This window comes from Drosophila biarmipes, chromosome 2L (assembly GCF_025231255.1).
Source record: "Drosophila biarmipes strain raj3 chromosome 2L, RU_DBia_V1.1, whole genome shotgun sequence".
Lineage (NCBI taxonomy): Eukaryota > Metazoa > Arthropoda > Insecta > Diptera > Drosophilidae > Drosophila > Drosophila biarmipes.
Genome location: NC_066612.1, coordinates 11,000,152 through 11,027,746, shown reverse-complemented (window position 1 = coordinate 11,027,746; position 27,595 = coordinate 11,000,152). Strand labels below are relative to the sequence as shown.

Genomic DNA, 27,595 nt, shown 5'->3' with positions numbered 1-27,595 from the left:
TGGCAGGAGTCAACAAGCTCGATATGTCCGTGCAGCTTTCCTCTCGACTAGCCCCATTTGGAGGCGGTGGCGATGGCGATGGCGTTGCCATAACGGCGTCATCGACGGGGAAAATGATGGTGGGACCGGGAGGAAAAGGGCAACGACGACTGCAAGTATGCATGCATAACAACAATCCGAGAATCGAAAGCGCATAATGTGCCTTTGTATCGGCCTGATAATGCCCAGCCCGGCAAAAAAAGCTTGGCAGGCCCACCACGCCCCCACTTTGCCCCATCTCCAGCAGGTCGGCGCCTCTCCCAACTGGCGCCGCTTGCCAAATGTTGTGTAAAAGGCTAATGGCAACACCGAATGTGTGCCATAAAATTGCAAGGTGGCCGTCTCAGCGACTTAAAATCTCCTCCTTAAAGTCGTAAGCCAGAGGGTTGCATTTCCATCTCGCTCCCGGATCACGACTCACTTAATGGGCTCTGGATGAGAGGCGGTAAATTAAAAAACTTAGCACTGCGCTATTATTTGACTTGCATAAGCAGCGAATCCACTATGTATATGTAGGTCTTTATGCGGAATAAAGCACGAAACTTGCACAAATTAAACAAAACGTGCGCACAAAAGAAGTTCTGTGTAAGACCGCGTTTCGAAGACGGAAGCGCCGGGAAAAATGGGAAAAACCAAGTCCACAAAAAGCGTTTCAACAGAACAAATAAATTTCACTGAATCGACACAATTATTCTCATCAGTTGTGGGAGAACCTATTTATCTTGGCAATACGCATGTTTAATAGTACTTAAAAATAGGTCAATAGGTATTGAGTTAGGAATTTATTTTTATAACCATCAAAATAAGTTTTTCATCCATCAAAATAAGTTTTTTTTTTTTAATTATAATCAAAGTAATTAATATTGGAATGCCAGTTATCACAATTTCACAAGAAAAGTCTTGGGATTTAAAAACAAATAAATAGTCTGACCTATGTTTATTAATTGTTTCTGTTTAAGTAGTTTCCATTGGACATTTTTTTATCGATCTAAAACGCTTTAAAATAAGCGGTGGTTCTACGGTAAGAAGATCGCACCTTTGAGGATTCAAAGCAAGCTTACCTCCTGTTCTCAACCAAAACAGAGTGTAAAAAAATTAAAGGGCCAGCGAGAAAGTACAAAAAGCGAAGAAAGTAAACAGCAAAAGCGTCTGGCGGCGTCTGAAATTTATTATATTCTCTGGAACTGGAACTTGGAACCCACGCCAGCGTCATTTCTAGTCTTATTTTCTGCCACTCGAATCGCTAAGAGAGACATGGACTTTTCCATGGCTTTCTATATGTGTGTATGCATTCCCGAGCGCCTCGTGCACAAAAACAAACGCTAGTAAATTAGCTGGAAAATAGAGAAAAAAGTATGCGGCAAAATGGCGGACGCCAGAAATGCGAAAAAATATCATCATCGCCATTTGTCCCGTCGCCCACGCTGCCGCTTTTCCCACCCCGCCGGAAAAACGTGAAATGAAAATGGGCGAAAGACTTGTAATAAAGGTGGAAATAAACGTGTTATGGTGGGTTTTTCGCTAGAGGGGGGTTTTCTAAAATTTATGAATAAGCAAAATGGCGACATTGAGATAAATAACTGCATTAGCATTAATTGCCCACTGCACATGTTTGCCTATCGCAGGGAATTTGGAACAGATTTAGTGGTAACGTGTTGTAAAATCTTAGCAGAGATGGGGATTACGATTCGCTATCTAATGGCTGGGTCTTTATTTTGTCAATTTCAAGGGTCATTCATAAAATTTAAAGTTTACAAAAGACAAAATAGATGTTTTTTATAAAGATTGTATTTTTTTACCTTGAATATTAGCAGTTTGGAAAGAGTTTAGATTTGTTATGTATATAAGAAACATTACCTACTACTAATACTAATTTTTTACCCACGCAAAAGCTTAGAAAGTTTCGGAAAGATATTTTTAATTTTATAATAGGGTTTACTATTTAGGTACGTCTTATGTTATGTACAAATATAAAATCTTTGTGATTAAATTAAAAAATATTTCAAGTATCTTTTAACTGGCCACTTTGCTGTTTAATTTCCAATCTAATCTAATCAGAAACACTTTGGCTTCCACTTAAATTGCCTTAAACATGCAATTGCAATGTAGATTTCTCAATTATCTAGCTTAGAGAACGTTTATATTAATGGAAAATCCATGTCAAGGCCAGATGGTTAGACCGAATACGAGTCAGCCCCTTGGTCCAATCAGGGACTCGAGGCCGTTCGATTGTGATCATTTCAGTTTGATGAATCAAATCGCTTACGCCCAAATGAACAAGATGGCTTGATTTACAGCCAGTTGCCAGCAAGTCGTCGTAGTCGTAATTTAATTTCCAATTACACAGGATGTCTGCCAAAAAGTGCGACGCTGGCGATTGTTGCTGCCTCAGAATGCAGCCTCGATAATTACTCAAACTGTCGCCTGGATCCGGCGCCAGCTTCCCTTTGCCCACTTGCCCACTGCACATCGCAGCGGAGACATCCTCTTGGCCCATTTTTCCCAATTCTCGGCGGTTGCTGGTAATTGTTTGTCAGGCACGTCGGTCCTGGCCAGTTCTCGTAATTGTAACTGACATATTGCCAGTGCACAGCCCGCTCTCTCTCCACTTCAATCCGGATTTTTACCCAAAGCCATCTCCCAAATACAGTGGTAATCATCCTTGTGCACACCCAAAAAAAAAGGACTCAATGACAGTTTCTTGTTTATTGCATACTTTGCGGCGGCTTCATTGAATTATTGTTGCATAATTCATTCACTTTAAGCACACACACACACATACAGAGGGGAAAAGAGAAAGTAAGAAACGCTTCTCGTTTATTACAAAGCCGCATTTAAATTAATTTTCGATTTTGGCTCGATGCTTTTTTCTCTGTTTGCTCATCCCCCTTCAGCCAACATTTATCTTCGAAGTTTGGCCCGCGTTGTTGCTGTTGTTGATGGCCACTGCCATCGACAATAAAAATCATTTAAAAATACACAAATTACTCTGCAGAATGTGCACAGCTCCGAAATTACGGGGACAGCTTTATGGCCGGACTCCCAAGGGATATTTACTAGGGGAAAATTGGAAAAGGGGTTTATGCAAAATTGAGTAGAGCAGTATAAATGCATCGATTCACAGTCGTTTAACTGAGCCACAAATTGAGCAGTACTTAAATATACATTTAAAACTTGATTGAGTAACTTATTTGTAATCTGTAAAACTTAAATCTTATATATAAATCTTATATTCTTAAGTCTAAAAGTATGCAATAAACAAGTTTGTGATTTTTTTTTTTTTTTTTTTTTTTTTTTTTTTAATTAACATCTTTATTTAATATAATCCAGGAACAGATCTAATTAAAGCCTTTAACCTAAATGTTTTCTTAAGTAAATAATCTCTTAATTATAAATTATAATTAGTTTTCAACTTGGTATATAGGAGTAGATCAAATTACGACTAGTTTCAAGTAAATAATATATTCATATTAGTCTCTTAGGAGCAGCCCAAAATGTCTTCTTTTGAGCCTGCGAATTGGGATAGCCCCCTGTAATCTCCGGGCTAGACGATTACGGTGGGCAGTTAGACGGTCGTTGTACCTGCTTGAGAAGAACGATATTTGGTCTTCAACAAGACTCAGGTTTAGGTCATTGTGAAGCGTTTGGCCGCTAACGAACCACTCACAGCCAGTGATTTGTCTTAATGTTTTGTTCTGGACGGTTTGGAAACGTTTTCGGTGGGACGCAGCCGCCACTCCCCAAATTTGGATTCCATATCTCCAAGTTGGTGCGATGATTTGTTGATAAATGTGCCGCTTGCATCTTAGAGATAGTTTGCTTTTCTTGTTTAGCATCCAGAATAATTGGTTCCGCTTTAGGTTGCACATTTTGACGACTCTGGCAATATGTTCTCGGAAGGTTAGGCGTTTGTCCAGTGTGAGGCCTAGGTATTTCGCCTTAGTCGCTTGCTCTATGTCCACATTATTAATGTGGACCACCGGAGTTGTTTTTCGGCGTAACGTAAAGCAAACGTTTACGCATTTGCTTTCGTTGATTTTGATATTGTTCGCCGTGGCCCATTTCTCGAATTCGTTGAGGTAGGTTTGCAGCGTTTGTGAAGACTCGGTCTCACTGTTCGAGGAGCTGAGAAAGCAGACGTCGTCAGCGAAGCTGGCCAGCAGCATTTTGCTGTTGTCGTAGGTCATTTCTTCATAGCTTGGCTTGGGGATGTCTGCTGTAAAGATGGAGTACAGTAGCGGTCCTAAGACGCTTCCTTGGGGAACGCCAGCTGTAATGGCAACATTTGCAGAGATTGCGTCTCTGGACTGGACGCAAAAATCTCTGTTTGTGAGAAACGATCTGATGAGCTTAAACAGGTTGGCTGGCAGCGCTGTTTTGACTTTGGCTAGTAGTCCCGGGATCCAAACTCTATCAAATGCCTGTTGTATGTCAAGAAAGATGCCGTTGCAGTATTCTTTATTGTCGTAGGCCTTCAGGATGTGATTGACTACACGGTGCAATTGCTCAATCGTACTGTGGCCGGCTCTGAATCCGAATTGGTGCATTGGAGTTTGTGATTCAAAAGAAAAAAAAATTGCTGGTACATAAAATTTTGTGGTATACTTTTGGACACCTTATTTAACGATCTTAAGATTCTAGTGTTTTCTAGATATAAATGTTAAGTTTATACAACATTATACACAACGGATGCATAAAATGAGATTACCTTTCAAAGTTTTAAATTTGTAAATGCACGTTTCTAACTTAACTGTGAAGGGAAATTTAAAAAAACGTAAAAAGTTTACGCTCACTGAAAAATTAACCACTAATTAAGTGTCGATGAAGCTGCCCCCGCATCGAAACAGCTCAATAACTTATGCCCAATTAACCCTGGTTAGCGGTTGGCCAGGGTAAATTTGCCAGCCAATTTCGAGCAAACCCCAAACAGCAAACAGCGGGCACGCAGACACACACTCAGTCGCCTCGATGGCTGTCAACAATCACATAACATGACTCTCAACGAGGACAGTTGCCATTTCTCACGGCATCTGGCATATGCAAATTCCGTATCCTCGTCGAGGGGCGCCTCGTTCGCCTTTAATTACCTGCAGACAAGGCGCCCGTCGAGAGAACCAGGTGAACAAGTCGGCGGGCGTTGTGCCAAAAATTCGACAGTCAGCCAGCCAGAGGGGTTCGGCATTCACATTAATTAACCCGAGATATATGCACTCACCACAGTGTTCCACCTGAGCAACAGTCGATAGGGGGCTGTATGCGGTTGGCTACTTGGTTGCGGTTTTAAGGGCTACTTTCGTGCCTCCTGCTTACCATCATATTGATTTGAGGGACCGAGCTGTATTTTAAACTGACGGCGAAATGTGAAAGTTGAATTTCCATAAGTTCAAAGATTATAATGTTCTAAATAGGCTGCATAACGCCAACGAGGAAAGGTTAAAGGTAGACCGCCGTGGTATTACGAAAGTCTGATGATGTTTACCAGCGAAAATGAGATTCATATAAGGTTTACACAGTAAAAAGAAAAGTATGCTACTTAAATACGAAAACTAAGAAATACCTTAATAAATTGTAGGATGATTTAAAAGTAGGATATACTAAAAAATTGTTTTTACAATCGATTAATCTTCAAGACCAGCATAAAACTCAAGGTAGCTTATAAATGTAATTTCCGTGCCTGTAATGCACACTTGCCACCTTAACTTCCGCGAGTAATTGATGACTTTTTATAATTGAAAGTGTCAAGTTAACTATTATCGACCATCTATCATTGGGGTGCTGATGAAATTGAAGTGCCCTTGGGCCTGGGTTTTTTGGATATCCACTTAACTCTATCCGCAGAGCTGTATAAATTTCCGTGTAATGCACTCGACACAATTGGCCATAAAATGCATGGGACCCGGCAGACTATTTCTCACAAAAGAATAGGGCAATTCAGTGTTAATGAAATTTACAGCAGAGCGTCATATATTATTTCCACTCTTGCGAAACCACATTGTCCCTTCGCTACCCATTGCCATTCCCATCCCTTGATCCTTGCCTATATGTATCTCTTTGGCGAAATCATGGCACAAATTAATTTTCATAGTATACTTTTATGCGCTTATGTTGTCAGCATGACATTGTTGCTGCCGCTCTTGGCGACTAGCTGCCAAATAGCAACATGTGTAGCGCAACGCACACAGACACAGAGCGCACACAGCGCGAATGCGGGTATGTGTGTGTGTGTGCTGCGTCTGTGTTTAATTGCGAAAATGTAGCAATCTTTTAGGCGTTGCAACCAGTCAGTCGGAGTCAGGCAGCCAGCTTTTGTTATGTCAGCTGCGCCTGCCATGTTTTTCTCTATTAACGACCACGAGGTCTGCATTGTATGGATCCGGACGCACAGTCGGGGTCATAGCTATAGTGTTTCAGAGAAAAAACAAAACTGTGAGCCATAAAATAGTTGGTCGCGAGTTCTTAAGTCCAATTTATTTTCCCACTAGGACCGCATTGTATGGATTTGAGTGCAAAGCCGGTGTCATAACTATAGTATTTTAGTGAAAGAAACAAAAGGCGAGCCATAAAGTAGTGCGACGAGAATGCTTTAGTGCCATCGACCTTACCATGAGTTAGCCAAATGCACAGTCAGGATCATTTATATAGTCTTTAAATTATAGAACGAATGTATGATCTTTAAAAAATTGGGGCTCAAATTCTTGAATTCTCTTGAATGAAAATACGAGTCATAAAACAATTTGGACCCGAAATATTTCTTAATTTTTTGAAAATCCTATTTGGTTTTTATTTATAATTTAGTATTATTGAATAAATTCCTGGTAGTATCTTTTATGTAAATTACTTTCCTAAAAAGAAAACTTCCTAGTAAAATTTATATATTAAGCCGTGCTATTTTAATATGTTAAAACCAAGCACAAAAGCATTAATTTTATTTTGTTCTAAGTCTTATTTAAGCCCTTAAACAGTCCCCACTGCTTCTATTTTTTTGAACTCAACTGTATGAAGGGCTCTGCAAGTGTGTGGCTGCGTCTGAGAGCGTGTGTGGCTTTTGCATGAATCTGTATTTCATTAAAATTTCATCTGCATCGTTCAACGAGTGACTTTTTCCGCTTTGCGCTGTTGAATTATTGAAATTTTCGGTTCGCAGTTGCCAGTTTTGCTTAGGTCGCTGTTCCACTTGCCCAACAAAGGCATCCCCGCTGCGGATTTGCATATGAATTCCAGCAGCTGCAGCTCCCAGCAGCCGTAACTTTGCCACGGCCTTCCTTTTCGGGATCGCTGCCACCCCATCTCCACGCAGCCATTTGAATTATGGCATTGCAGGGCAGCAGCACGGTTTATATGCCATAAATATTTTCTATGTTTGCATTACTCACCAGATTTTTGCAAGTGATTTGCAACGGCCTGGAAACTTTGCACTCGACATGTCTTAAGTCTTCAGTCATGGGGGGCCAAGGCGAGGGCAGGATCTGAAATTGATTTGAGTCGAAGATGTGCCAAGTGCACTGGGTGCGTTCAAGTGAGGCTATCTTCATAAATGAATAATTTGCTTTATTGCCATGGGTTTCATTGTTTGCCAACGGGCTCTCGTTTGTATTCATGGTATTGAATCAATAACTTGATAAAACCATATCAATTTACTTTAATAAATTGAATTATTAAAATGGCGAGCCATAACGATGAATGTTTACAAGAAATCAATCAATAATATATAAAAAAAGACAATAAACACAAAAGTATATGTTATTCATAACATACAATATTTAATTTCCCTGCCATTGTTTTAAAGTTTAACTAATGTACGAAATAAATGCACACAGTAATATGCGGGAAGTAAACTCACCATAATTGAAATCAAAAGTTATTTATTCATTCAACAGCAAATTTTAAATGGAGCCGCAGCAAAGAACACAGATATAAAAATTGAGTAAACCAAACGAATGCCATGAATTGTAAAACTGCAACAAATGTGATATGAACAACTAATAAAATATAAATAAAGATACTTTAACTACAAACGAAATCCACGTTAATTAAGCCTCGGAAAATGGCAGCAGCGGAAACGGAACGAGAAATCAAAATGAGCGTATATTGTGTGGGCCTGACTTTTCTATAGCTAACGATAATGACATTTAGTGCTACAAAAAAGAAAAACAACAAAATAAAACACAACAAGAAAGCTTTAAATATTTTTTCTACTTACTAAAAACTTAAATTAACTGCACCAAATGTGATCGAACCGGAATAAAATATATTGAACAACCAATACGAGTTACTTCAACAATAAAATTCGACAACGACATTGCCTTCTCTCATTGTAGCCTAAACGAAATTAACTCTAAAACTCAACTTCGTAGCCACTAACGTTAATTACTAGCCTAAGTCGAGAACGGAAAAACGAATAAGTAAAGTAACTAATAACTAAACTCGAAGACTTTTCTACGTGCAAACTAAAAAATTATAAGATAAAGATAAGATAAACTTGGAAATGCATAGACTAAGGCGATCAATCAATTACCTAAAAATCGAAGTGCGCCCACGTTAACGCTGCGCCAACGGCAACGGTCAATTCATAGATATTAATAAATGTTTATAGCTTTCAATGCCAAAATCCAAACGAAAATGAAATCGCCTACGAATACAAAGCTGCGTGACGTGAACGCTACGTAGCAAAAGGCCAGGCGTTGCGTTACGCTCCGCTACGTAACGATATATCCATAGCAGAAGCCACACAACATCCGATTCCCGATTCACGATTCCCGACTCCCGATCTCCACGCCGTGCTTAGCCGTTTATGAGCCAGGACTCACAGGAGCGCCGCAGGACGAGTCGCCGGCGCAGTCAGAAGCATCATCGCTGGAAAAAAACACAACACAACACCACAGCAACAACAACGACTTAACGGAGCTAGAATAGCAGCCGACCACTGGCGATCAACGCAGCCCATCCTCAGCCCGCCACTCAACTGCGCCAGTCACTTCCCCCGGGGCTGACGCAGTTTTTCCAACCGCAACCACAGCTACAGAAAAAAAACCCAACAACCACCACAAGAACTACAGCACTACACAAAAAGATTTCTGATTTTTTCGTAAAAAAACCAGAAACAATCCAAAGAAAAAAGAATACCACAAAAATATTACTCTTTGCTTCTATATTTCTATACTCCTCCTCTTTGTGCCTATCAGTACGTTCTCGTAGTTGTTGAGAAAGTTGAGAAAGTAACCGCAACCGGACTGAACGCACGCCCTTTTTGGATGCTGCCCTCACGACTCCCGTAACGCCCAGACGCGACACTTAGTTTGGACGTTCGTTTATTAAGCTCCTAAACCTGTAACCTGTGTCATCCCATTGATTTCGAACTGTGAACGCCACCCCAACGGATACGCAATCACTGACCCGACCTGACGTGACGCATACGCACCGTTGATCAGCCGACACAAGACAAACAAACCAACCCAAAAAAAAGAAAAACCAAAAAACCGAAAGAACTTTAACCGTAAACAAAAAGAAAAAAAAACAACACCAAGATGCAGGCCGCATTGATGCTAAGATCGAAATCTCGGGTGGCGAGAAGAAGAAAGCTACGAAAATTAGGTGGAAGACTTGAGTTGCCTAGTAATGTAGCAACTAAAGAAATAGCTCCATTTCCTCGTTATCCACCTGAGTCATGGGTAATAATATAAAATACCAAACAAAATACCTAATTAAATTTAAACCACATTCTATGAATCTCTCTCAGTCTGTCTACTTCTGAAACGAAGAAGCCCCTAAAATCAAAAGAAATCAGTAAAGCAAAAGTTTAATCTCTGACCCACTAAGTACCCAAAACTAAAATCGAAGAGCGCAAATTTTCTTAAAAGTCGTCAAACTGAAAATCATCAGCTTAAAAGAAATTCTAATTTCCAGCCCCAAACCAAAACCCCATCCAAAACTACCCCCACTATCTGACTATTCTTCCGATCTGTACTCTTCTCTCCCCCTCTATCTGTCTACTTCTACCTGTCCCTTTCTCTATTCGAGCCTCCCTAGTTTCGAGCCCAAGACACAAACTCTATTTTGATTTCAGAAACGCCCCAGAGTTAACTACCATCAGAGCATACGTTTCTCCTAAGTAGTGTGGCAACTCTCTGCTAGGTTAACTTAATAGAATTCAACTTTTTCTCCATCTCTTTACTTGATCTTGCAGTTAATTTAGCGTTTGCCCAAACTATCCCCGATTCTAGAACGTAGAGCCGCTTTGGAACGAATTTTTGAATTAACTGTTAACTCAGTAGAGAATTTTACAATATGCGATATATCCATAGATACTACATATTTCAAGTCAAGAGCTCTGCCAGCCAACAACTAAATGCGCTGTACAACTAGCTTAACCACCTTTATTCAATTCTCAGCAAACTATTAGTGCTTTTGCTCAACTCTCTACCTCTATCTCTCTCTATATAGCTATCCAACTATCTATATATCTCTGTCTAGCTCTCTGCCTAACCCTCTGTCTCTATCCCACCAAATGTAACTTTCTATAAACGCTCTAACCAATAACTATCTGTCTGTCACCCAGTCCCACACTTAGCTTCAACTGTAGCTGAAACATTGCACAGACCCCACCTCCAAGTCGACCCCAAGCCCCCCACTAAGACCCAACCCCAATCACCAGCCCCAAGATAACTCAGACACTCTCGCCTACTTTGCACTTGCTTAAACTCTATGTAACGTATAAATAAAAGTCAGTATAACCAAAGACGTGTGTAGTTCTTCACCCACAAATCAGACATATCTAGTGCGCTCTTCCCACTCACACGCTGCACCCTGTTAAATAGTCGAGTAGTACTCAACAGTATCCAAAGCAAGTGCTTCTAACTATTCCTCACTAAACCTAACTCAGATAAACCAAAACCAAAAACGAGCTATGAAATATCAAATACAAATTACCTACATAACAAATATATAAAGCACATCAAATGATTTATAATTTGGCACACATTTATATTTTTGTAGCAACAAGTATACGGATTAATCTCTTAGTTTTGAGAAATTGATCCATGGATCTCTTGTTTCACAGGGATCCACGGATCAACCCATTATACACCTTAGTTTGCTTAACACGCACCAACACAACACTACAATTTTCAACTATCCTTTCTTTCACTCGCTATCATTCTTCTTCTCAAAACTACTATACTTTCACCCTGTAATTTTCGCCTAACGATACTGCATAAGTTTCACGCAAAAACACATCACACAAATTATGTGTCTTATGTCTTAAATTTTTGATTTCAAATTTCGCCAATGTCGATGTAATCCGTAACGAACCGTTATCGTTCACCAATTGCGTAACTAGAAAAACACATACGTGACCACGCCCGTGGCGCCTCCAGAGCCGCCTCCGCCACCGCCGGAAGTAAGTGTCAACGCATTCATTTTGAAAAAATACAAAAAAGAACACTCATTTACATACCAGTCCAGAAAATATGGAAACAAACCTTTTATTTCCGTTCTATCGTTCGTTCATCACGTGCAAGTGTCTCACGTGTTTCTTTGTATATGTGTAACGTAATGATCACCTGCGTGATTGCCTCCATGCAATTGCGATGTGCCGCTTACGTTACCGTCTTGCAGTTGGTTGTAATTTGAAAGTACAATGAAAATGCTTGTAAATAATTCACTTGCTTTGCATTTGATCTCTCTTTTCTCCCCAAACATCCCCAAACCTCTATCCGCTATCTGTCTGCTTCTTTGTCTCTTTGTATGCAAACTGTTTTTAATTTTTTATTTGGTACTTTTTTGCGCTTTAGTTCATTAAATTTCGTACTATGCCCAGAACGCATTTGCACATGAAATATTAAAAATATTTTTCTTGGTCTGCATTGGTGTGTGTTTGAGCATTATGCCGAAGCCAATAAAATGTTTTGAATATTTTATTAACTGCAAAGCAGGGCTAGCGAAGGAAAAGGTTCCGACCAAAGGAATTGCATTGAATATTTACAAGCATTTTCATTGCTTTGATTTGAACGACCCCTCCATGCCGTTTTGTGTAAGGAGCCAGCGACTGTACTGCAAGAACTGCCAGCTAAACTTCAGTAAACGTGTGAACCCAGTGCCCATCCACATCAAAAATACATGCCAAGGCAGAGAATGAGTGCCTACAAAATGAGATAAGTTAAGCTTTAATGACATTTATTTAAGGCCCCACGTTGGGCGCCAAATTTGAGTATTTAAGGCCCCACGTTGGGCGCCAACTTTCTGTGATTCAAGGCCCCACGTTCGGCGCAACATTTAAGTTAACCATACACAACCACAATTACTGGCCCTTGTAAATTTAGAGCGGTTTAATTAACATACCATCGGAATAGTGATTAGCATAAATCAGTGGCAAAACTCAACAAGTTTGCCATCCGCAAATTCAACTCAATTTACATACGAAACTCATTATGTGAGCTCTCATTCTCTCCTATATCAATTAGCAATTAGTTTCACCAATTTTTTTTTGGTTTTTTATTCGTTTAGTTGGCTTTAATTTTTCATTTGTAGTCATCAAGAAAACAAAAGAAAACAACAGACATATGAAACAATCAAACGATAAACTAAAAGAAAGTATGCAACATTAACTAACAACCAAACAGCAACCACAAAAGAAAAACAAAACAATCAACCGCCAAACAAAACACTCAAGCAAAATGCATTAATATAAAATAAACAAAATGGTATCAAGTTTTCCCAAAAGATTCTGTAAAGCTTACTTGCCTCTCATTCCCGTTTTCGATCTAGGAGCTCAACTTGATTCAATTGCGAAATTTGTTCCACAAAGTCAAACCAATCAAGAAGTCAACAAAAACGCTTGGCAACAAAAAAAGCAAAGAATCCAAATGAAAAAAAAATCAAATTGAATGTTTTACAAAAACGGCAAAATAAAAGTGAAAAAAAAATGTTTCCCTTTGACAATGCCGACCGATTCGCGACGAGACGGCTGCCAAAGTGAAACTTTTGCCTTAAATTGAAATGCACATTTTAATTTCGGCCCGAAACCATTTTTTTGTGGAACATTCACATGTTGAAGCAAGCGCTAAAAACAAAAACAACCAGAGAATACAATACAAATAAGGCAGCAGAAAAAAGAAAAACAGAAAAATGAAAATACCGAAACGTGTACACAGCAGAAATTTTGGCTGTGGGTTGAAAGGCTTTTTGGGTGGGAGAATTGTTGTTCCTTAGATTTGGGTTCTGTAAGTCAATATGCAAACACATTTCCAGCGTTCTGGGTAAGTCAGAGTTGGCGTGTTTTCTATAACAAATACAATTTATAAATACAATGTAAGGAAATGTTTTTCGTAGTTTAGAAAGCCTTTGAATTTAGCTAAGCCGGCTAAAAAAAACCCAACCAAAATTAAAATAAAAAATCGAATCCCACCTAGCCAAGCCAATTAAGCGCATTTCATCTAACCCTGCATAAATGAGAAAATGTAGAATTGATTTATTGATAAACAAGATCCATTTAATTTTGCCAGCGAAAACTAAGAAAATTTGGCATACATTTTCTATGCATACTTTTGGGGAAGACTTAAAAGTATGTATAAAGGCAAAACCGGAATTGATAGGTTTGCATTACAAATTCATGACTTTTTTAATTTATTTGTTTTATTTTAATTTTCATTATTAATGTTGACACATGTGGCACTGTTCTGGGAAAATATACGCTGCGAGCTTCAATCGTTGCTTTTAATATTTATTTATGCTTGAAATTAAGCCTTTCTTTTCACACACACACGAGACAAGATTTCTATGGTTTCCCTTCTACTTTCTTCCTACTTTCTCTTACTCAATGCGAAGCACGCACCAAATCTCCAAAATGACCACAAGAACACACCAACACACACACTCGTACTCCTGTTAAACACTGTTTTCTATTCATTTCTTTCAATCGCAGGTACGCGACATTTAATTACACCTATATTTCACCCTCAAAAAGAAATCAACCCAAAAGTATGCAACGCTTGCTAAAATGAAAATCAATGAATAATTCAGATCGACAATTAGGTACAGTCTAAATTTTAAGGAGTCAAGTTACTGTGATCCATGCAAATTTACCGATTCTATTCCTAATATTGGTGTCTAAAATTGTAATCACAATGCTCTCTCTCTGTCTCTCATTATATATAATATGTATATCTCTCTCTCTCTCTTTGTGCTGTGGCCCGTGCTCTGTGTGACTAAAAAACTTAGTAGCGTGCTAGGTTTAGTAGCTTAAATCCGTATAAATATCTTTATCTTTGTAATTTTTTGTGAGTGTGTGTGTGTGCGCGCGTGTAATTGTGTGTATATGCGCCAAATTGAATTCTAGCCATATTGGGACGTAAAAACAGCCGGAATTCGAACAACAAACAAACTATCGTATAATTTTCAACATTTTTTCCTCGCATGTTTGCATTACCTTGCTCGTCATTTTTTATTAACTTTCCTGCTCCTTACTCTCTATCTCTTTCTGTCTATATAAATATATACCCCCGAGTATCTGAGCTCTGTGTCTATCTATATTACATATATGTGGAATGCAAACAAATGTTGTTTTGCTGCGTGCATTTTAATTGTCTTGTCGGTCTCGCTCTACTTTCTCTCAATCAAATATCGCGCTCTATTAAATATCTTTATCTTGCAGTCTGTGCATTTCTAGCATGCGCTTAATTACGGACAGTATATTGTTTAATTTCTATCATTTATTTTTACTTTTCTTGTGGGCCCAAAAGCCATTGCATGTCATTTTAAAAAATATTACAATGTCGGCGGGCGATCTATCAATCTTTACTGTATAAAAAACCTACCCAACACCCATAAAAATGCTTCGTGTAACCAACAAGCTAATCGCTGACTAACCGTAAGCCAAAGCACAAGAGTGAGTTCTTAAAAAGTATCTTTGAACTAAGCACTGCTAAAATGCCTTATTGACTAACCCTCACAACGCCTCAATAATACTAATACAACATATTTTCTAACTATTTTTAATGGCTTGTGGTTTTGGCAAAGTTTCTTGGTACCAGGTTTAGGTACACAAACACAGAGCTAGGTTTTCAGTGTTTAGGTCAAAAAAATATTAAAAAGCTTACAGTAATCAAAAGATATTAGCAATGAAATTGAAAATTAATTAATTGAAGAGGTAGTTTATAAAAATTTAAAAAAATCTAAAAAATAAAAATATATTCTTTGAAAATTAGTTTTCAAATATTTATCTAAAAATAAAGTGACAAACATCTTTAAGTTAATCTTTTTTGAAAGTACGGAGCTTTAAAACAACTACAAAACCAGGCTCAAAGAATACCTATCGTCAAGCTCAAAGTCTTCCATCCCTTGAAAACCCATTCGCATACCCTCCCCAAAACTTTTCGATGTGATTCTTCTCGCTCGCAACCTGTATACGTTCGAGTGGTAAGCTTAGCCAAAAAAAAAAAGATAAAAATAAATAAACAAAAGGTCGCAGTAAGTAATCAATGGTAATACGACGCCTCCAACTCGAACCAGGACTTAATCAATTTTCGGTGTCTGATAAAGGGCCTTGGAATGTGGCAGCCGAGAATTGCACAATTTGCGGTCAGCACTCGTGTGTGCACTTGAAAGGCTCGACTTAAACTTGGCTTCTTCTGTCAACTTGACTTACTGCCATTTGTGGCCAAAAAGTTTTGGGCTGCCATAGACTGTTTCCCCTATTTTCCGGCCAAGAACAACAACAGCCGAAGGAAGGGAGGTAAGAGCTCCGGAAAAGGCAAAAACTTTGCAGTGCAATGAAATGCAATCGAACGGAACCGAAAACCAGCGACATGCATTTTCCGTTCGTCCCGCTCCATTGTTTTCCGCCAGGCAAAAGCAGCAAAAAACTGGGAAAAGTCCTAAAAAAAAGCTGTCGAGTGTCGTTTCGAGTGGGCTTGGTGCTTGGCGCAGCACTTTAAGCATTTTATTGCGAACAAATTATGTAGCATATTTTTCAGCGCTTTCTCCCCAGCCCTTGGCTTGATTTATAGTGTCGTCGTCGCTGGAAATGTGAAATTGAGCGCAGAACAGCGGCCTGATCGATGGCTTTCGCCATTGCCTTGACTATGTTTGATTTCTTTTCCCCGAGACCACATGCCACATGCGTTCAATTAACCCGAAGGAGACTCTGCCAGGCCGTTTGACATTTTCATTAGAGCGGCAAGAGCACACAAAGCAAAAGAAACTCGGCTGCGACGTTTACATTTCACGGCCGGATATCCGGCTGCAAAAAGAAAAACCAAAAGAAATGTCTACTTCCGTTTGAAGTCCGAGTCCGCAAGCCCGGTATTCGCGCACACACAGACCCGTACAGTTCGCATTTAGCCGCAAAACGACTTTAATTTGCGGTGCCACAGGCGCTGTTTCTGCCTTGCCCCCTTCCTATATATATATATTTATATATGGTCCGATTTCATTACACAATCTGAGCTTAAATGCTAACTTTTTCGGTTCCCCGGCTTCCGTTTTCGGAAACTTTGCCACTTTTCTTTGTGGCTTTGCCTTTAAATTGTTTTGTTGCCCAGTCGGGGCAGATCTCTCCGGTTGGGTTTTTCTCTTTTCCTTGGTCCTTGAGTGGGAATTTTCCCAGTCCCATGTGTTGCATGTGGTCCTGCTATCGATTTGTGCGTTTTACGCGAATTGAATTTAAAATGAAATCAATTTTATTAAAAGTGCGATAAAAGATGCGCCACAAATGGAGGAACCAAAGAGGATTTTAGAGGATGAAAAGTCCTTAGTTAGCTTTATTGGAAAGTGCATCTTCAAGTTACTTAAGGCAACTTTCATAGTAATTGAATTATTGTTGCAGTTGTACTTGCAAACTTGGAAAATTTTTTAATTGAATTTTTATATTTGGTATGAATGCTTATAAAATGCATTCTTGACTCTAAGTCTTAATCATTCAAAAATTGCAAAGCCTTTAGAAAACTATAATATTAAAGTTCGTACTAGATTTATAAAATACTTATAAAATATATAATACAAAGTTTCTCTGTATTTGAAATATAGGAATATAAGGGGCTTGGTGCATTTTGTTAGAATATTAAAGGTCCAACTAATTTAATTAGCATATTTATTTAAAATAAAACATGAATTATGACTCAATAATTATATATTTAAAGTTCCGTTGCTTTTTGAAAAGTTGGAACACAAAGGGATAATTCTGAGAGAGTAGGTAAAGACAAAAGTTTTCATACAAAGGGATAATTCTGAGAAAGTACTAAAAAGTACAATAAATATTCCCCTTAAAAACATTGCTTTTAATTTATTTCCCCGCATTAATCTGACCCCTGATTGGGTTATCACCCTGCGGTCCTCTGAAGTGGCCAAAGTCGAGCAGGGCCCAGGGCATTATTTGGCCTAATGAACTGTTTTCGGGGCCTGGCTTAATGCTGATTTGTGTACCAAGAGCGTACAGCACAAGCCGTTTCACATTCGCCCCGTGGCCCTGGCCATGTGCCAGTTTTGGGAGGGGGTCAGCTCAACCGATTCGCCGCATAGGCCGTGGAGCACCTTGAGCCCAGTCGCCTCCGGACAGTAGGGGACAGCAGGACATCAGGACAGCAGCCGGAACCAAGAAAAAGACACATCAGCTGGCCTGCCTGGCTGGCTGGCTGAAGTGTAAGAAGGGAAAAAAGCTCGGCCTTTCAGAGTCGTTTAGTGAAATTGCCTGTAATGTCTCTGTTCAGTATCCCTGTCCCTGAATTTTCGCTGGCTGCTGCTGCTGCATTGTCTAACCACAGTATAGCATTAGCTTCCACCTCGTTCTTTACGACCTGGTCGTGTGTCAGCTCCAGCTGCGGCTTCTCCTGCATTTTTCATTAGCCTGCGCACTTTTTTCCTCTGTTTTTCCCAGCCACGTTCCTTGGCTCTCGGCCCACCTGTCTGAACTTCCTGCCCCTGGAATCTGGCCCATTCCCCCGTCTTGTTGATTTTGCAAGTGCATTTTGCACTTGATTCTGCGCCACTCGGCTCAAGTCGTTGCTTTCTCCAGCAGCTGCATAATAAAATTGTACACGGGCCAAATCGCAGGGGCTGTCGGCACCTGCCTCCTTGGCCATATAAGCTGAGATCCGAGTGTACGAGTCGTGTCACAGATTTGTTTTCAATTGTGCAAAAGACAGAGATGTGGGTGCGAACAGATAATCTGGGGCTTTAAATAAAATTCTGTTGAGTTTTAACATAAAACGTATTTGTAAAAAGCAGTGATTGTAAATAGGAATCAATAATTTATTTTTTCTCAAAAATTAAAAATACCATAGTAATCCTCTTTGGTTATTTCATGCTTTCGATCACGATTTTAAATCTAGAATTTTTATCAAATTTTTAATATATTTTAAAACAATAAATATTTTTTTGTAAATTAAATTCTTTTTATCAAAAGTCATGATTATCTGTTAAAAAAATTAAAAGTTTCGATTTTACTGGTTACCATTAATATTTCTTTCATAAAAATTTAGTTAAAAGCCCAAATGACACAGTCCCATTTAAAAACCAAAGAAGATGTAAAAATTGAACAAATAGCAAGACACGAACGAAAAGTATGTTTTAATCGATTCGACACATTAGCGACGTATACAACACAATTTAACACAGAAAAAGGCAACCATGTTATGCACTCGAGCAAACAATCAATGAGCACGAATAAATTGCTGTCATTAATGGCCTACACTTCCTGTTTGCCAAGGGGAAATCGCCGACGAGAACATGTTAATTTTCGACGCTGCCAGCCAATTGCGGCAAAACAATTTATTGTTATACATGGGGAAACAAAAATCAATGACGATAATCACACTGGAAAAGACCCACTCCTCACTAATCTTTGTGTAAATGTGACCGCTCTGCGGATAGCACTCGCGAGACCTTCACAATGTAATTATCATTAATTATAGGGACATTTTTGTGACGGCGACATGTTTAATTAGGGATCTTGTTTTGAAAAAGAAAAATTACGAAATAGCCAGCGAGCCTGGACATTTCCCAGGAATTCTGATAAAACAAATGGTTGTTTAATAGGAAAATTATGGATTTTTTGTAAGCAGAAGTAAAGTTAAGATAAATAATTTTCCTCACAGAAAAGGTTTCTAAATTTAATTGTAATGAACATATTTAATTTGTTTATTTGTGAGCCATTTTACTACAATTAAAATACCTAAGCAACGTTTTTTCCTTATGAAACATATTTTAAAATTCATATTTTAAATTCCTTTTCTATTTTTTATTAGCGAAAAATAATACCACACTTAAAATAATTAATCAACAACATTTTGGACCTGGAAATAATCTCCTCTGACTTCCAGGGAATTATAAGAATATATTTTCTGCTAACTTTTTGGCCCCTTTCCATTTTCCAATAAGCTCTTTTTACACACAACATAGCCCACTTTCCTCCATTGGCTTCCGTGTGCGGAGTTCATTAGCGTTTTGTCGCCTTCATAAGCCAGACCCGTTTGAAAGCATTTTCGACGCTTTGTTGTAATTTTTACAACATTTTTATTTTACCTTCTTTTTTCTGGTATTGTTTGTTCGCTCACATTGCGTGAGCTGCGATACACGAAAAGGTGAAGCTTCCTAGTAAACGGGAGCATGGGGCGCCTGATACCCGTATAAATAGAAAATTTATCGAAGGACCAGAGATATTGGCTAACCTGATGATTTCAAATTGGCCGTGCAAAATATTGAACACGGCCAAAAGGTGAAAGTTTAATGAACACATGGCGTGTGCGTATTTGCCAACTATTTTTTATCTAATTAAATTGCAAATATTTGCTGAAAAACACTCAATATGCCACGTGTCTCAATGGGCGTATACGCAATATGAATAATTTAAAGCTATCGGGTATGTGTGATATCCCACAGTTAATCAAAGCACCAGTCGAATTATATCTATTTAAAAGTCAGTAAATACAATAAATATAATTAATTTGTAGTATATTAAACTTGCTAAGCTTTTAACCTTTTTTCTACGTGTTTAAACCTGTAGGACTCCAAAAATTTTTTTAAAATGTGCCCACAAGTATGCAACACTTTATTGTTAAAAATCGTATCTATCTTTTTTGCTCTTTTAAAATCTCCAATAGGGTCTGTAAACTTATTTTAAAAATATTATTTAAGGACTTCAAACTACATTCTTGGTTTAAAATTTTATATACTCACTTTAATATGTAGTTTCCTTACAGTTTCAAAGTAGAAACGCACGAAACTTCGACTGCACTTATTGGCTCAATCACCTGACTGACAGGCGTCGAGCTAACCAAATATTTTGAAAACTTCCCAGCGGGGCCGCACCTCGTCCTTTGTTCCTTTGAGTCCTTCGCTGGCCTGCTGAATCCTTTGCGTACGTGCGTTGCCTTTTCGCCTCTCCGGTGGCCTTCGGTGTAGTCTCCTCGTTGTTCGTCAATCAGCGTCGCAAATTGTTGATTACACCTACATTAAGTCAAGGGCAGGACAACAGTTACAGTCCCAGCTACAGTTCCAGCTACAGTTATGTGGAGCAGCCGATCGATACTTTCTCTCCACTTTCCTTCCTTCCGCCAGCTTTGGCTTTCGCTTTTTCTGGCGCTCGCTTTGTGTGACTGTGACTGCGATTTTGCACACGAAAAGCAAACGAAACCAGAAAACGTGGCACTACATACAGAGTCCATCATGTTTACTTATATACCCGTCCGTCCACCAACTATATAGTCAGTCATATATATCCAAACATATATAGGTATATATGTATATATGTCTGTTGGGCTTTCCTTCCTCCTTGGCGTATATAGGCCAGCCTGTTTGTGTGCCGTTTTATTTGCCTTATTACTGGCACGCAGCATATTTAGTGGCTGGCTTAGTGACATTGCCTTGTTTATAGTCGCGGCTCCATGGAGCAGGATGGCCCGGGGGTCTAGTCGCTCATTAGCCCGTCTACGTGCTGGCCATTGCACGTGTCCGCCGGAGTGGGTGGTCAGGTGCAGATGATGGCATCTATGACTCGCTTTCTGGGCAATTTAAACTGACATTGACTGGTGTTTGCTTGATTTGCGACATGTTTTAGAAGGGAAAAGCCCTTAAAACGTCATAAAAATAAACAGAATATCACGTATACGTAGATTTGAAGGTTTTAAGTCTTGTCAATTGGACATAAAGATTTGTTTTGGTTTTAGCCAGAACCTTGCTAGCTAACTTGTGATAGTGAGACATTTTTCAACAATACTTCAAAAACTTCCCCTTTCAAACTAAATTGCTTTTAATTAAAGAAAATCTTGAATCCTACAATGACACATACATCAGGTTGATTTCAAAGCTGTCGTTTTGAAATTGTTGGTTTGCAGGAGTAATTTATTACTAATCTACAGACACTGAAATTATTTTTTTAATTATTTAAAATTTAACAATACAAATTATTGAACAAGGGACTTTTTAATGATTTCTAATTACTGCATGGGCTGCGCTGCCTTGTCTAATTTAGCTGAGCTGCTATGCGGCATGCGGATTTATTTTCTGGAAAATGTTTCAACCTATATTTGACTTGTGTCTTGAAGTGTGCTCCCTCCATCTGCCATCTAAGTGTTTAAACCCTGTCAGTGTTTTTATTTCTTTCAGTTATGTTCCATATTTTCCATTCCTAAGTCTATCTCCCTAACTACTTAACTATATTCTCCTATTACTTGCTGTTCAACTGTTTTTAGTTACCATTTCCTAACTGTTTTACTCCGATGTGCGTTTATGCCTTTACCTAATCAAATTATCGAAAAACAAAAATCGTACGAAATTGGCAACCAACCTCTTGTGTTTCCCCATTGATGTTGTAATTGATGACAAGAAAGTACTCTTGAAACCAAAAATCAAAAAATTCAGTATTCGGTTTTATAACCATATTTGATTGCTTTTGCATTAGACGTTACTCTTGTGATGAGTTGTATTGTATGCTTTTGGAAATATATATTATAAATATTTTAAAGATATGTGTACTCCCCCTTAACCACAAACGAGAGCCGATCTCCCACAGCCCAAACTAATCACAGAACTGTATATATTTTCTATGCATTTTCCCCACCAACCACCACCGTCAAAACAATTAAAAAACTCCCCAACCGCCACCGCCACCGCAACCACTGTGTGTGTTGTTCTCGTCGTCGTGCTATCCGTGCTATCGTTGTCACTCGGTCAATGGTCAATGGTCAATGGTCTCTGGTCTATGGTCACGATCTCCTGCTGAAAACCCCAAAAGTGCGCCCAAGGACGTGCCGCCTGGTTGGAGCGGGGCCGACGCTGCAGCGTCCAGGATCAGCAGCAGCAGCAGGCCACCTGCCATCGCCGCTGGGTGAAGCGGAACCGAGTAAGTGCCTCCACGAAGGACCGCCTAGTGCCGTGTATATAGTCCCCGTTCTATCTGTAATCCTGCCTCTATTTGTAACCCCCATGCCCATATCGCTATCACTCGCTCTCCTTTCACTCTCACATATCTTTCATGCACCACTCTCTTTGATGTCCAGCGCATTCCCTGTTAGGTGAAGCAGGCAGAAGATCCTCAGTTCTAGACACCTGAGAAGCTATCATCTTTACTGCGTATTCCAATTAACTATTTGATTTTCATAACGACCCCTTTTACTTATAAAACATTTAGTTAGGGCCACTACAAATTTACAACTCCAGGAAGGCAAACTGAAAAATATTCCTAGTTCATATAAAACAATAGTTTTTTTAAATCTATATTAAGGTAAAGCCAACTGTCTTAATGATAAGTTACAAGGCCTTAAGATTGTTTAGCTTTGAGTAATTATTTATATTTATAATGAATAATAAAAACTTTAAAGAAATATTTCTTCATATAAAGAATCAAAATGTATAATATCTTAAATATATGGCGATGTTAGTTTGACTTTGAATCGTTTAATATTTTTTTCCTTTATCAAAACCACAGCAACTGATTAAAAGTACTACTATTTTTTTAATATATTACAAAAATCTATTTTATAACTATATCTATTAAAACATAGGATTTTGTTTTCCTCGAGTTGTATACATATGAAAATATATTTGATTCAGATTTTAAAAATCATTTTCTGATAACGCCCACTTCCATTGGCAGATCCAAGACGCCTCTTTGGGCGGCTCGTCGGACGATGAGGATTTCCTGGGCGTTCTGCGAGGTCCCAGCACCTTTGCGAATGCCTTCCTCTACGTGGGTCTGGGCACGGTGGCGCTGGGCCTCGTCATCGCATTCGTTGGCACCGGCGAGAAGGGCTTCAAAACCACGGAACTAAGACTTATAGGCCCCTCTCTAATAGGCAATAAAATAGTTGAATAAACATCCCTATTGCTCATGTACTTATAAGAAATTTCTCTGCAGGATTGGGCCTGATCTGTTGCATTTTACGCATCCTCTTCTGCATCTGTCCATCGCACTGCATCTCATCCAGCAAAAAGACGCGAAAGAAAAACGGCAACAAGATTGATGCGGATCACACGACATCGTTGCTGAGGAACGAGAGCAAAAGAGTGTCCATAGCAAGGGGTCCCAGTTTTCAGGTGGGTATATCTTAAGTTTTGTATATCAAAAACTGTGCTTTGATTTTTAACCATGCCATTTTGTAGCCCAAATACCCCATAGCGCACAAACGTAGCCAGAGTAAAATGCTCAACGAGGGAATGGAGGCACTGCGCCAGATAGCCACCACATCCTTGTTCATGCAGAACGAGCAGAAGACGGCCATCAATCGGGTGGTGCCGATCATCAATGAGCCGGATAGCGGTGGTAAGATCTATATAAAAATATATAAAATATATATTTGAGGGCTATATTCGTGTACTAGGAAAAAAAAATACTATTAATACATATAAATGTTTTTGCTTTAATAAATAAATATACAAATTCCATTATTAATAAATACGGCAAGATGCAAAAATCCGATTTAGAATACATTTTTTCTTGCAAATAGTCGCAACAAATTGCAATTTTTAGCGGTTCAGGTCCATATAGCCCTTTGAATTACACTGGATCTAAAGCTTTCTGTTTCCCTTAGACGCTCCACTGGAGATGAAGAAACTGCAGACGGCCCTGAATGCCTGCGAGATGAGCGACGAGGAGCCGGATCAGGATCAGGAGCAGAAGCAGCAGCAGCAGCAGATTGCCAAACGTACAACAGCCACAACTGCCGTTACGAGTAGTACCACCAAAGACCCAACATCAACAGCAGCCACATCGAGGATAACCCGAGCCACCACCCTGAGCACGGTGGACGAGAAGCCGGACAGCAAGCTGGTGCGCCAGCGGGTGGCCCTGCAGCAGCAGCGAAGGCAACAGGAGCAGCAGGAGCAGCAACAGGTTCCCAAGTCGCAGTCCCTGTCCTCCTCCTCCACGGTCAAGGACTCCCTGGAGGTGGTGGAGGAGACATCCCTGATAGATGCCAGCAATGAGAGCACATCTCCACCGCCACCTGCGTTGCCCAGTAGCTGCAGTACGGGTGCGATACCCCGGCTCAATAGGCCGGGCATCTCGACGGGGGCCACGCCCAAGACGACGATCACAACGACGACGACGATGCCCACCATCACGGCCCGGCTGCCCACGTCGCAGTCGCATCCCACGAGCTATGACCTGCCACCGGCCCTGCCGCACACCTATTCAGCGACGGCGACGGTACGCGGACCGCTGGGCATGTCCATGAGCAGCTCCGCCTCCGGCAAAGCGATGGGAGCAGGAGGACTAGGAGGAGGAGCTGCCTTCACAATGCCGCCCACCACCACAGCGATTAGCCTGCTCCCGCTGCCGGCGCCTTCGCCAACGGTGGTTACGGCCACAGCCGCAGCGACATCAAGTATTCCCGGCCAGGTGCTGGAAGCCACGAGTCTGAGTCTGAGCCTAATGCGACCGGCCACCGCATCCGGCGTGGTGCTGGGCGGACTGACCACCTCATCGTTCACTAACAGCTCCACGGATCACCACAAATCACATCCGTCGTCCGCCGGATCGGTGATGGGGCGTGGCACCAGCCTACTGCTCTCGCCTCCTTCGGCGGCAGCGGCGCCGTCGTCGTCGTCTACGTCATCGAGCAAATTCGAGCCAGAACTGGTGCTCAGTCCGGCTAAGCTTGGCCAGTAGAATTAAATGGGATTTAGTTACGGATTTTAGTTAGCCACCAGGTCTATCTATACATGTATATGTTTGTCTAGGTTCTAGGCGCGGATGTGAGTGTGAATGCGCGCGAGTGTGTGTGTTTTAGAGCTACGTGTGGTGTGTCTGTCTATAAGAAGGAGTAGTGTTTAGATACCTACATATGTACCCTACTATCTTTTGAATGTGCCACAAGAACCACTTAGAGAAACGAATACACCCCCTAAACTGAAACTCTAAAGAAAAGGTCATGTTCTGAAACCAAAACCAAGAAAAATTCAAAAAGGAAAAACTACTATTAGATATACCAATTGGAGACCCCACCTTTCCATTCGGAACATGACTCTGAATGTGTGTCTATATTATTTCGCTTTCAGTGTCTGAACCTGTGTATTTCCCGAGGCTTGCATCCTCTATAGTTCGCTAAGCCACTTGATTCCTCTGCCCCATCTTTTGGATGTATCATCCACTCTATAGCTAACCACTCCTTCCTCAAACATTCTAGATCTGTTCCTCAGGCTTCAGGTGGCATAAGGATCGCCCAAGTGCTCAGCAAAAAATTGCCAACCTGCGCTCTTCTCAGCTATCCCAAAATATAAAAAAAAACATAGCCAGGGTATTATAAAGTTTGTATACCAAACATATCGTTAACTAAATACACAAACCGAAACTAACACTAACTATAATGTGAAACAAAGAAAAGGAAACGGTCGTTGTCCAAATTGAAGAAAAGAAATGTATAAGAATCCTCCAAAACCCATTAGATATGTATTGAGACGCTGAACCCAAGCTAAGCTAAACGGCTAGATGTGCAAACAATATTTCGAGTATGTGCGGTTGCGTGTTTCTTGAAAATCCAAAGCAAAGCCCAGGGACTTCAAAAAGTATTAGGCAATCGTTGAAAGAGCTCTACAAACATAAAAAATATGAATCTTCAAATTCGACTAGAGTTGGCTATAAATGTAATTCAACTTGTAATGCAACATTTTAACTTTTCACCTAACAGTAATTTTCTACATTTTCGAAGCTATTGCTAAATTCCAAGAGAAAGAATTGCTTGCTCTTTCAGCCGGCACGTCCCCCCAGCTAAGTGGGCCGAATATAAAATAAGAACTAATACAAACCAAATCCAATAAAATCAAATGTGGCCGTTAAATAAAAAAGAAGCGCAAATAATTAAATGTAACATCCCTGAAACAAAATGTGTAAGATGCATGTACAGCAACCAAAGCAGCAGCAAGACATAGAAAATTATAAAAACAAATTATGAATTAGTATGTATGTATACTATGTGCAGAAATTAAAATGAAATATAAAAGAAGCCGTTGTATGAACTTATTTAAGGGTTGATGGAAAGGTAAGGTCAGTAAAAAAAGTCATTACAAGGAACGTTTATTTATAAATTACTTCTCTCTTTATAATATATTAATTTTGTTAATCAAAATAATCCAAATATCCTCGTAAGCCTCAGTTTTGGCCAATACTTCAGTGTTTGAGCGCTACTTTTTGGCTATTATTTAAATATTTGGCGGTTACGAAAATCAATTTGAAAGATGTCAACAGGGTGTAACAATTGCAGTACAGGGGGTTTCATGTCAAATTGATATATACATTTTACGCCTGGTTTACAAAATCACTGCTAGATGTCGCTGGTAGAAATCGTGTATAATGTAGACTTTTCCGTAAAATAGATGTAGAATGTAAATTAAAACCGATGTCAAGTTAAACACTCGCAAGGCGTTAGGGAATTTTGGAAAAAAAAGGTCGGAAGCCAATTTTCGAAAGTCGTTAATCCCTTTTTGAATGGGTATCAGATAATCCCACCGGTTAATATCCCCTGTGTGGACGAGAAGCTTCCGAAAATTATAGAAAATCATATAAGAAAACCATCCAAGTAAAGTCCCTTGAACACTTTGAAAAGATATTTTAGTTTATTTCACTTGTATGGGCTTAAACATGTTTTCCAAAGGGATTCTTGTGTGTTTGTAATTTCTTTTTATCTAGGTAAATATAAGTACAACGTGAAATATAAATTTGTATGCTAGACTTGATTGGGTGGCCTCAGTTAGAGTTATCTGTTGAAGTGAGCTGCCTTCGCTGAGGTCACTAAGCTGCTGTGAAGCAGTGACATCCGTTTGCATCTCGTACATTTTCCATGGTCGGCGATTAGAAAAAGATCTACTATAACAATAATATCGTATCAGTTTTCCTTATATGTGTGTTTCTTCTGTGTGTGTGTGTGTATTCGTGTACCCATTACCAAAAACATTTCATTAGAATTCAATTCGTTTCAATTTAGTCCTCATCTTATCAATTCAGTCATGCCAAGCTCCAGAGCAGGGCTCTTCTAAAATATCGATCAGCGCTCAGTTCCAAAAATCATCTTTGTCATCATCATCTTCATATTTTTGTCGTGAATACCTAAAGTTGGGTCTTTGTTTCATTGTT

The 27,595-nt window shown here is 39.6% G+C and overlaps 1 protein-coding gene across 7 annotated transcripts in view; it reads left to right on the top strand.

The window, feature by feature from the left end:
* Positions 1-26,468, top strand: part of LOC108032514 (uncharacterized) — a 43,398-nt gene extending 16,930 nt beyond the window's left edge. For 3 of the 7 annotated variants that reach the window (XM_044094248.2, XM_050885566.1, XM_017106347.3), the window contains exons 2-8: positions 7,917-9,707; positions 11,375-11,434; positions 22,262-22,369; positions 23,123-23,321; positions 23,384-23,562; positions 23,629-23,788; positions 24,057-26,468. In XM_044094248.2, coding sequence (XP_043950183.1) covers positions 9,564-9,707; positions 11,375-11,434; positions 22,262-22,369; positions 23,123-23,321; positions 23,384-23,562; positions 23,629-23,788; positions 24,057-25,135 — 1,929 coding nt within the window. In that variant the 5' untranslated portion in view covers positions 7,917-9,563 and the 3' untranslated portion in view covers positions 25,136-26,468. Of the gene's footprint in view, positions 1-7,897; positions 9,708-11,374; positions 11,435-22,261; positions 22,370-23,122; positions 23,322-23,383; positions 23,563-23,628; positions 23,789-24,056 lie in introns of all 7 variants that reach the window. The other 4 variants (XM_044094249.2, XM_017106348.3, XM_050885567.1 and 1 more) reach the window with 4 other exon arrangements.
* Positions 26,469-27,595: the final 1,127 nt, after the last annotated feature.